This window comes from Thermobia domestica, chromosome 6 (genome assembly GCF_964235325.1).
Source record: "Thermobia domestica chromosome 6, izTheDome1.hap1.1, whole genome shotgun sequence".
In the NCBI taxonomy this organism is placed as follows: Eukaryota; Metazoa; Arthropoda; class Insecta; order Zygentoma; family Lepismatidae; genus Thermobia; species Thermobia domestica.
Window position 1 is genome coordinate 251,439,440 of NC_137459.1, and position 12,640 is coordinate 251,452,079.

A 12,640-nucleotide genomic window follows, 5' to 3' on the forward strand; every position below is an offset into this window, starting at 1 on the left:
TGTCGGGGTCGCCGAGATGATCAATGGTCTTTCCGATGTTGTTTAAATCGATGGCATTAAAAACGAAAACAGCATATTTCACGACTACTAAACACATTAGATACGGAGTTGTGCATTTAAATTTTCATTTCAACTTAGCGAAGCGGGTAATATATGCTAGTTTATGATAAATACTCTTATATGACCCTACAAAGCACTATTATTTGTAAAAACTTTGTGTATTTTTTGTTTACTGCTTATCACTTAGTAGTTTGTTTAAGTTGTCATGAATTGTATTTATTTTATATATTTATTTATTTTTTGATGAGCAATATTTCAAACTAACGATTATTAAGGTAAAATTACTATTACTTCCTTCGTTTTCATTATGAATAAAATGTGTGTGTATGACATCGGCGAGGAAGGGGAAGGGATACAATACGTAGTTTGTACTTGTTGTTAGAGGAAGAAATTTGCTTTACAACACAACTATGATTTGTTTTCTCTTTTATTTGAATAGGTATTATACGGAGATATTGAGGAAGCCATTTGTACGCATGCCTTATATTATTCTATATGGAAACGGTTTGGAGTATTACCAGAACGGTTCAATTGGCAACGACTTTCGCCTGATGTTACTTTCTATCCTCTTAGGCCAGAGCTTGTTGAATCGACGTATTTTCTGTATCAAGTGAGTATGATATTGGGTGAAACCAATTATTTCATTTATGAAATAAAAACTTACGCAGAAATAAATTTGAAGTTCTGTTTTAATAAATGAATAAATTGTGTTGAAGTAAAGAACGAAAACACGTTCGCGAAATTGCAGGTGTACTACAAAATACTTGAAATTGTTTTCATTAGACACTAAAACGCTTTTTTGTTTCAATAATTACAAAAATTCTAACCATGTATTTTTCGTTTATTACCTTTCCTAATCGAGGATTAATATTCAAGTTATGTACATTACTGAAGTTAATTGAATTTCAGTAATATTTTTATTGATGATCAATGAAAAATCAAACCTTTTTTTTTCCCAGACCATACTCTATGGGTACGAATTCAATTAACCCGTCGGAATCAGATTTAAATGCCCAACTGCAAGCACATGACAGTATATTTACAAGGAAAATATCCGACCACGTATATCGTCCACAAGAGTGAGTGAGTCTGAGACATTTGTGCACACGGAAATGTACTACTTTCGTTAATATTGACCGTCTACACTTAGCGAGTTCTGGTTGTCATATGAATTAAACGTTTAAAACTTCGCACGACACAGCTCGTCATATAATTCTAATGGATTAAACTAAATGCAACAAACAATGACTGTATCGAGAATTGACCCTGAGTGTCCGAGATACCGTGCCGGTGTGGTAATGACCTGGCTACCTAGTCAGTTTCCTGAGCAGCCACGCATTAGAATTTCTTTGCACTGGCTCCTGTAGTACATAGTTAGTTTCTCCGTTTATCAATAATTCAAGCATCATATTGTTCATTAATATAGAAACTGGATTCTCAAAGCATAACAGAAGTTGTGGTATAGTTCGTATGGCTTGAATAACTGAGCACCACCCTCAAAAGTGAAAATATGTGGCTGATCGAAAAATTGATTGGCTAACGTAGTGGTTAGCACACCGTGCAGTAAGCATAGCCCTCGGGTTCGATTTTCAGTACAGTCATTCACTTCGCGCTCTTAGAAATTCAACTTTTCTGTTAAATTTATTTGTTCTATTGGCCATTGTAGCTTATATATCTAATGGAAAAAAGTGGAAAGTATAGTATTCTGTCAAGTTGTCTAAGTAAAAATTCTACTACAGGACACTTTTCGACAACTCTTAATCATTTATTATTATTATTATTATTATTATTATTATTATTATTATTATTATTATTATTATTATTATTATTATTATTTATTAAAACTTGAAATTTAATATTTTTAAAATTAAAATAGTAAAGTACTGGTAACAAGTGCTATCCTCTATTCTTTGTGAAGTTTGACCATGTTCAGTACTTTTTTTTAGCTTTGAACGATTGCAGAAACATCTACGTAAGATTTTTTTTTTAATCTTCAATACTGAATTTAATATATATACAGGGTGTTTCAAGACAACAACGACAACGTTTGGGAGGTGATTCCTGACACCAAGATAAGAAAAAAGGATAGACCAACCTGGGTGCACAAATGCTTCCTTTCGGAGTTATAGGCCGCCGAAAACATGAAGAAACGAACTTTAAAGATCCATAGCTACAAAACTAGAGGACCTATCGTAGTCGGGTCAAGACTTCACTTAGGAACTAGTATGTGCCCTATACAAATATCCAAGTTTCAGAATCCTGCGGTACTTCCGCAACAGTTTTTATAGAGGTAGTTGGTGAGTAACTCAAGTTAAATGCCGAGTTAGTTGGAGAGTTTTATAGCTGAACTCTCTCTATAAAAATTGTTGCAGAAGTGCTGCAGGATTTTGAAACTAGGATATTTCGATAGGGCACATACTAGTTCCTAAGTGAAGTCTTGACCCGACTACGATAGGTCCCATAGTTTTGGACCTATGGACCTTTAGAGATTTTTTGCATGTTTTCAGCAGCCTATAACTCCGAAAAGAAGCATTTTTGCACCCAGGGTGGTCTATACTTTTTGTCTTATCTTGAAGTCAGGAATCACCTCCCAAACGTTGTCGGTGTTATTTTGAAGCACGCTGTAAAATATATATATATTATTATAGTTTAGTATTTTCAGATTCAGTTATTATGTTGAAGTGTACACCTGAACTTTAGTGTACTCGTAAGTTACTGCTGCAAACTTTTATGATGTTTATTGCAAGAAGTCCATATTTTGGTGTTCAGTAAATTGCAGGATTGTTTTTCTTTACTGTAGGCAACCAAAAATCCTTTCTACCTTCATGTGGGAAAGGAAATACTACAGAGCTTAAACAACTATACAAGAACAGAATGTGGTTATGCTACAGTCCATAGTGTTCTAGATAAAACTTTGGAAGACAGGATGGAAAGCTTTTTCTTGAGTGAAACTTGCAAATATCTGTACTTGGTAAGTATTTAGTAGATACCTTATAGATGGACAGCAATAAACACGAAATTTTATATATATATATAGTTTTCAAACTTTAATTTTTACCTTCCAGTTAGTAATTCTACCACATAAAATCAGGGTGACTAGAGTTGCTGGTAAACAAATTTATACTTTGCTATTTAATAACAACAGTTTTTACTAAAAATAATAAAAACATATTTAGCAATTGATTTGGTAACCGACGAAAATGAAATGCCATTTAAAACTACAAAAAGTCGCTTGGTTGGTTAATTGGAACTTCATGGCTTTTTTCAGCGCCGGAACTAGTGAAACGGGGCCTACTGTTCGGAGCGAGACCACGCGCAGACAAACCATGCGCGTTAACCATTTGGCTACGAATGGGTACGAAAGACTGCAGAAATTTACCCATCTGCGCATTTTTTAACTCCCAAACTATGATATCTGACACACGAATTGGGCGTTTGTTACCTGATATGTAATCAGATATGTGTTATAAATAAACATGTTTCAAGAAGGGATCCATATAAACTCACTAAGTGATAATCTGTGCTTAACTATACTATTCGCGGTGTTGGCTCATTTAATTGGAGTTATACAAGTGACATAATGGACGTGGAGGTGAAATAGAGGGTCAATATTAATTTGTGTGTTAAACTAGCAAAAGCTCCTATGGAAACGTGTAACATGATACCGTAACCCTATGATGACTAACCATTATTGAGAGGCTGTGTGTTTAAGTCGCAGGAGAGGCTTTGGGAGAGGAGTTACAGTGAAAGACAATCGACAAACAGGCAACCCTTCAACCACACAATACTGCTGAAAATATGGAACGTTTCAATAAAACAGAGTAACAGAAGGAAATGAGAAGAACGATTGCCTCCGAACTGTTGGAAAAGGCCAGAAATTATCCCACATTCATGTTTAATATTATTCTTCAAGATGAAAGTTGATCTTACGAATACGACTCTCAAATGAAGCTGCAACTTTCGAAACAAAGAGAATGTTGATCGCACTTACTGACACAAGATTCTGCTAGGATTGATGACAAGCCTCGACTTTTGCATTAAGGTGCTGAAATATTTGCATCAGGTTTTAGGCGTTGTCGAGTTGACTTGTGCATCTGGGCAATGGTTCATCTTAGTAATGCAAGGTCCCATAATTTTATATTGGTACAGGAATATCTGGCAAAACTCTCGCTGTGTGATTCCTTCCTGATTTCTTCGTGTGAAAATTATGCTGAATAGAAAGCGACATCAAGATATTTCAGCAACCCAAAAATCTATGACAGATTTGCTGATAATCATCCCGTCTTGCTTCCATGACTTCTAGAAACTCTGTCGGCTTTGTATAAGTAGTAGAGGAGACTACCTTGATAAGAACAAAATCCATTAATTTAGTTGAATGTATATACATTACATGAGTTCGGGAACTCTTCTGACAAAAGTGTAATATACATAAAATCTTTCTTTGGAACAATAAATTATATGAATTGTATATGGACAAACTCAGCTGACAATCTGTCGTTGTACTTCGTTAAAATCGTACTGCAGCTTTATTAAATTTCTCTACCTGGAGAACCACAATTAAAGCTTTTTGCCTTATTTGTAAACTGAGCTTGTCGATTTTTGGATTAAATAGTATGATTGAGTCGAGTAATTTTGTCACTTGCCGTCACAATTGTAGGGATATCAAGCAATGTATTTGTGGTTTCAAACAACTTACTAGCTTGATAGAGAAAGCATGCACCAGGCGGCATTTTTGTGTTTGCAGACGTTTATTGTCATAGATATTTTTTCATATGATTTTGCGATCTATGTATTCTTTAAAGTTTCTTCTTTCAGGAATTTAAACAACTCTTACGCAAAACTGCATTTCAATATCTGTATTTCACTTCCAGCACAATTTTAAATAAAAGTCAGTAGCTTTTCCAACTGTTTCATTTGAAATACTAGTGTTATTGAATTTTTGTCTAGTTCTATAATACCGTATACGCTCGCATAATGCCCGCACCCCAACTTCAGAGATATTTATTTAAGGGCAAAAAAAAAGGCCCCGCGTAATGTCCGCACCCTTAAAATCACAGCTTGAAAATCTAAGTTACGTCTTGTGGTATTTCTAATACGGTACCAATTTTCGTACTCCTGGCACCAGACATTCTATTTAAAAATTTAGAAGAAATTATACAAAATAATTGTGGATTATTTTATTTTGTGTAAAATATAATTTTAAGCTAAATAAAATAATTTATATACTAGCTATATATTTTTTATGGATTTTGAGTCAATCCCTTGGTGACTGATAATTGAGCGTTTTTTGAATGACCCGCGTAATGTTCGCACCTGCATTTTGACACCGCGATTTTAGTAAAGAAAAAAAAAAAGAGCGGACATTACGCGAACGAATACGGTATATATTGTGTAATAATACTGATATATTTAGAAAAAGTTCATCTAAATAGGGTTAGGGGTAGTCTCAATTGATGTACAGTGCTGCGTGCATAAAATGGGACAATCTAAGTAGCATTTATTATATTTCTGCCATATAGAAAGGTATCATAAACTTATAGTATTTGACATGGTCTTCTTTCACTTGTTGAACGGTTTTACTGACCCTAGAACAAGTTCTTGATGGAAATGATATCTGGGAATTTCATAGATCAATGAAGACATGTAGTTTTTATACCTTGTATGGGAGTTTTCACCTTTTGACTGCATGGCATGTAGCTTAGAAAAAATTACTATCAGATAATACGCATTCCGTGTAAGGGCCAACAGTTCTGCATAAAATTTTACGTTTAGCAGAATTCTTCCGCATGAGCGCCCATGTGGATTTTCCTTTTCGAACAATTAACAATTTCGAAAAGGAAAAGCATCGTTTTGACACAACGTTAACCTAAAAGCAGCGAAAAAATATGACAGATATAAAAGTTTGTTCATTAATCCGCGTGTCTTAATCTAGTCTCATGTACTTTTTAGGACGCTACGTAGACATTACAAAGACCACACATAAGACCGAAAGAATATATTTGTGATATCAAATACAATGATGCTGTAACGTCGTGTCTTTCAAAATACCTAAAAGATATAAAACACGACATTGATGGCACTCCAACGTGGCGGACGCCCATGTGGATGCTTCATAGCTTCTTTCTTATTTTTTTCGTACTTCTTCCCTATTTGATGAAGCACATAGCAAAATAGATCATTACTATGGCTTTTGTTTGTTTGCTTAGTACTTCTTATATTTCACTACTTTCGTGTTTTCACTATTTTCTGTATTGCAGCTCTTTGACAAGGAAAATTTTGTGAATAAGAACTTCAACAAATTCGTTTTCACAACAGAAGGTCATCTGATTCCCTTGAAGCCACAGTTTCGTAAGAAATCTTGGGGTAATGAAAATGCGACTGAAAAAGAGAATGTGGTTTCAGTAGTCGATGCTCGATCAGCAAATATATCAGAACCATCGGTAAGTAGCGAATAATCTATACATGAACTACGTATTTTTTGTGCTTTTAATGTTGCGTACGTATTTCTTGTGCTGTATTTTAGTTCCTCATTACTGGTTTTGTGCTGTATTTAGACATAGTTTCATTGTCAAAAATTTCCAGTAGTTCTGTATTGTCTTTAAGACAGAAATTACGCATTTTCAATCAAATTGTTAAAAGGACAAGCGAAACAGTTACTTCGTTGAATTTCTTCTAATAGTTTTCTTGTACGTTTTGGAGCACTTACCCTGTTGTATTTTTCACCGGATTAAGTTACTCAGATGAAAATCGAATCACGTTGTAAACACATTTTACACTTTTGACACAAGGGTGCTAAAACTGAAATAAGACTTCTTGATAAACTGGTTATACATGTAGAAAAACAAAACAAACAAAAAATGTTTCTTCATAAAAAAAAACTAAAGATGTAACAATTCTTCCGTATATGTTACAATGTAAGAATCCCTGTAGGGCACACGAGAACACGGGGGCTCCGCATAAGAGCATTTACTTCTGGTGTTTGGGGTCCCTGGTTCGATCACGGTCAAGTAAGTCTATGATGGACAAAATCGTGTCCACGGGTTTTCTCTGGGATTGCCGGTTTCTTCTACATTCTCATTCCACCAGTTCTTCCATTGTCATTCACTTACTTTAATCATTCGTCTCTCGTAGTCTAATGGGCATAATCATGGAACGTTAAAGTAAGAGATTTCATTTCATTTTTCTATTTGGCGCTGCTTTTTTTTCTTTCTTTCTTCATGTAACTTACATAGTTAACTTCAAACTTCCGTTCAAAAATTAAATTATAATTAGTGGTATAAGAAATTATTGAATATGTAACCAATGTGTCATACTAAACCGAAGTTCCTAGACAGTTAATGTTAAATATGTGTGGCGTCTGAAAAATTCTGTGGCCTTAAGTGTGAGTTCTTGCACACAGATAAACGGCTGAAGATAAAATGGAGCACTTACCCTGTAAGATATTGAATGGCGAGTACTGTTTTTCCCAGAAGGCTCCCTATCTTGGGGGGAGGGAGGTAACTTGAAAATTATAAATGGGAAGGTATGTCATTTGATATATCATTGAAAATAGCATGAAAAGCAAACAAATTTTGTAGGATTTTTTTTTTCGTGTGAAGTGCTATTTACGATATAGCTACTATTAAATGTGAGCCCATGCACACACAGACAAAAGATCCCGTGCTTATGATTTATCACTTGTCATGCACTAGAGGGGTCACTTGACAGTTTTAAATAGGAAATTATGTTATTTGATATATCATTGGAATATATCATAAAAAAGAAACAACTTTTGCAGTAATTTTTTTCTTGTGGGTCACCGTTTACGAAATGGCCATAATTTAAATGTGAGCTCTTTCACCGTAGCTGTTAATACAATCTATTATATAAAAGAGAACGCACAAATCCTTTGTTAGCTCATCACGCTAATACGGCTGAACCAATTTCTTTCATTTTTGGGGGGTTATTAGGATTTGGACCCTAGATGGTTTTTATCATATCACTTTAATTTTTAATTACCAGTGTCTCGAGATAATTGACCATTCAAGTGTCCATAACGTACAAATCCTTTCTTAGTTCATCATAGGTATAAAAATAAACGTATTTATATGCAACCCGCATGACCGTGTCACTCGGCGGGTTAACATAAATGACAGGCGCTATAATGTTAACATTTACTGCAATTTGAAAGCGAAAAAGTAAAAATTATCTAAGTAACAAAGTTTATTGCGTTCCGGGGTGACCGCAGCGAAGCGGGGCGGGTTAACATAAATGACAGGCGATATAATGTTAACATTTACTGCAATCTACTATGGTTTTTATCATATCACTTGAAAGCTAAAAAGTAAAAATTATCTAAGTAACAAAGTTTATTGCGTTCCGGGGTGACCGCAGCGAAGCGGGGTGAACGCTGCTAGTATAGTATAAGAGAAAAACTGCAAAATTAAAGCAGATATCGTTCCAAAATTCAGACAAAGATGTTCGATGTAAAAATAAATTTTGAGAAGTGAAATAGAAGTCGCATGGTGTGACGTATAGTAAAGCATCCAAATTGTCATAAGTGCACATACTGTAGTGAAATACGAGTGCAGAAGAGAAAAATAATAATTTTAAAATGGACGTCACACAGATGACTTCACAGACAGTTTACTTTATTACTTTATTCCTTTATTCCTACTCTGTCAAAATTCGAATAATTTCTCTAAATTATCTACCTTTTGTCCTTTCTTCCTGTTGTTTATTCTATTTAAGGAAACCAATCTTGAAGTTTGAAAGTAGCATTTTGAGTTTGAGACATTAATCGTAAACTAAGAAGTAATACCCAAAGAAGTGGATGTACTTATCAAATCTGAAAGCGTCTTGCTTAGCTCAAGTGTTGACAATCGCAGTCATTGTATCTAACTGGTCTTCATAAACGTTCCCAGCAAGAACAACTGTTACAAGGAACGTTGTTTGATCATTATGTTGTAATGATAATCAAATGACATATCTTCCCATTCAAAAGTTTTGATTCACGCCTAGTACCCCATGATATGGGGTCCAGTGCGACAAACTGCACGCTTCATTCAATGTGCTCTGACATTTTCCCATCTTACTTTTTGTTTTATCCTTTTTTCAATTGTTTGTGATTTATAAGCATTGGACGTTTTATCTGACTGTAAGAACTCGCATTTAAATGGTGGCCATTTCGTAAAGTGTGCTCCTTACGCAAAACAGTTTTCTACAAAAGTTGTTTGCTTTTTCATATTATTTTGAATGGCGTTTGAAATGACATACCTTCCTGTTTAAAGATTTTCGAGTGACCCCCTAGTGCCCCATGATAGGGAGCCCCATGGGAAAAACAGTACTCTGGAGTCAGTGAACCCTATGACATTCCCGTATATCACTTTATGAACACTGAATGTTTTATCTGAAACACACTGTGTATAGTAGAGGTTTTCGAAAACTTCAAAGGAAACTCACCTGAAAGAACATACTATTACTTATAGAGTTTTTCATGAGAAATGACATGACATACTGTATTGCAGAGTTGTAAAGTATTTATTTGAGAGATAGGAACAAAGTCGCATGAACAGTTTTGGGGAAAAGTCTCCGAAACAATTCACTAGCATGAATAAATTAACCCTCGTTGATCATTTCACGAGAAATGATATACTTCGCATTATTGGGTTGTTAATGAGATATTTATTAATGAAATATGATTAAAATCACCTGCGACATATGTGAAAAAATTGTCCGAACAATTCCACTTCCAACAGTCCCCTTATAGTGTTAGTCGATTTTGTTCATATTTCATTACATATTTAATTATTGAATTATTTTTGAGAATATCATCTGGAAAGAGTCTTTGTGAAAGAGAATAAACTACCCTTTGTGAATTTTTAAATGAGAAAATATTTACGGCAGTGTCGTGTCATTAATTAAATATATGTTTATGCAAGATCAACAGAAAAGACTGAGATGTTATTGAAAATATTCTTCGGAAAGCACTTCCCTAAGAGTAAACTATCCCTTGCAGATTTTTCTCTTCCCATGAGAAATGACTAACCCCATATTAATGAAATATTTATTTAGGAAATATGAACAAGATTACCTAAATTGTTTAAGAAAATAGTCATGAAAGAACCAACCCCTAAGAATAAACTGCCTCTTTCTCCTAGGAAAACGTCATATATTATAGGGATATTGATTTATGAAATACGAATAAAATCATAAGTCAATAAGAGTGGAAATTTTGATTTCCATCCTTCAACAAACTTCAAGTATTTTTGTCGATAGGAAAAATACTAAAACCTTCCGTGCAAAACTATAAAAACATGAAATTTATAATTGGTTTCTGATATGTTGAACGTTATGGCCTTCAGGCAAATTACGTATTTAAATCGGGACAGACAGACATCAAAAATCCGTTTTCACTTTCGAGTGACGATAGGAAAATGATCGTGGAAAAAAAAAAAAATGGAATTCGAGATTTCAACGAGTCTGCACTTTTCATAGCTTTTCTATAAGGAAACTAATATATATATCTATATCTATATATATATATATATATATAGATAGATATATATATATATAGATAGATAGATAGATATAGATATATATATATATATATATATATATATATATATATATATATATATATATATAGATAGATAGATATATATATAGATATATATAGATAGATATATATATATATCGGGTGTTGCAAAATAAGTGTTACAACTCTTGGGAGGTGACTTCTGCCACTCAGACAAGAAAAAAAGTTGTATTGAACTTTCGGCTATCGGTCATATTTTCGGATCTACAAGGTGCCGAAAGCGTGGGAAAATGACTTTCGGACGCCAATAGTTCGGAAACTATCCAACGTAAAGAGGACGGGTAAAAAATTCACTGAAGAAGTCATACCTGCTGTATTGAATTTTGCATGTTTCACAATCCTACCAGCACGCGCAAGGGATTCCCCAAAGGAACGTAGGGAGTTCCGGATAATCTGCCAAATGAAAATTGGTCTAAATGGATATGAATTGATAGGGTTTCTACCAGGTAACATTAATTCGTTTGTATTAAGTTGATATCTGGAACAAATACAAAAGGGTGGACACCTTCATGCCCGTTGTGTGTGGTTGCATAATCGCCAGGTACGGATGCTGGCCAACAGTGACGTTCTGAGTATTAAGTGGAACGAACTTGTAGTCAAATGCTCTAGAAAGACATCTGGAGTATCGGTAGAGAACAACAGATGAAGCAGGGTGATTCACATGTGTGGAAACACGTAACGAAAAATGCCCAGAAAAAATGCACTCATACTAAGTAAAGGTGAGTTCAAAGCGTCAGAAATGTAAGCAATAGCATCAAGAACATGAAAGCCATTGCCAATTCACCAATAATATTCCCTCAATTCGATGCAATATGATTTACACGGATGCATACCAGTAAGGATGCAACAGCTGAGGCCAAGCTGAAATTGTGCAAGGGGACTCACAAAGAAACTGGGTAAACTAAAGGAATGTCACTAATGGGTTCGCATGATCGATATTGAAATGTTGCCAATGTGTGTGTTGATATCAACATATAGCTAATGGACAAATGTCAACATGTCCCACTATTGCTGGGACACCGTCTCACGTGCGAAAACTAGGAAAATAACGTTGTACATTCTGCTATTTCATCTGGTGCACTTTTTGGTAGAACGTAACTAAAACATGATTGTATCAATGTCTCTCTTTGTTTGGGACATTGTCCCACAGTCGACACATATGAAAAGAAATCTCTTAACCCATGGTTCAAATTCTGATAGAGCATGAAAATGTGCACTGTGCCGATTTGTTTTTATTCTTCGTTGGAATGTGCACTATACAGATTTACGGCTTTATTTTCCTATATTTTGAGTGCGTAATATTGTCCAAGAAGAAGTTGGACATGCTAACATGCTGTTACTTTCAAGTTGTATCGTAATTTGAACCATGTCTTTTAGAGAGTTATTTCCCATGTTTCGAGCGTGGCACAATGTTCCAAACGAAGGGATCATGGATTCAATTGTGTTCTATGTACGTTGTACAATCCGCGGCAAAAAACCTGCAACATGAGCATATAAGTTTATTGTGAAATGACGAAGTCTTTTGCTCCAAAATAAGTGTGTACGGGAGGAGGCCGAGGTTTATCCTGGTCTGATTCCTTCCACTTAGACGTTATGTTCATTCCCTGTGCTGTTAGGCGTAGTTTCACAATAAACTTACATCCTCATGTTGCAGGTTTTTTGCCGCGGATTGTACCAGAATGTGACTTATGTGTACTAGAACATATTACAGTTACTCCCCTATGTTTCGAGAGTGGGATAATGTTCCAGTAGAGGTGGGGCATGGATACAATTGTGTTCTTTTTACGTTGCACTACAATACGAACCAAGTGTAATAGCAGAATGTACAACGTTAGTTTCCCATTTTTCCCACGTGGAACGGTGTCCCAGCTGTAGTGGGACATGTTAACATTTGTCCATTAGCTACATGTCGATACCAACACACACATTGGACACATTTCAATAGCGATCATGCGATCCCACTAGTGACATTCATTTAGTTTACGGGGGCGCGGTGGCTCAGTG

General features: G+C 35.0%; 1 protein-coding gene across 1 annotated transcript in view; it reads left to right on the forward strand.

The window, feature by feature from the left end:
• LOC145688477 (ER degradation-enhancing alpha-mannosidase-like protein 1) overlaps window positions 1–12,640 on the forward strand; it is a 90,669-nt gene that overhangs the window by 65,085 nt on the left and 12,944 nt on the right. The window contains exons 7-9 of the mRNA XM_081762762.1: window positions 500–670; window positions 2,861–3,031; window positions 6,318–6,500. Of these exons, the coding sequence (XP_081618888.1) occupies window positions 500–670; window positions 2,861–3,031; window positions 6,318–6,500 (525 nt within the window). The remainder of the gene's footprint in view (window positions 1–499; window positions 671–2,860; window positions 3,032–6,317; window positions 6,501–12,640) is intronic.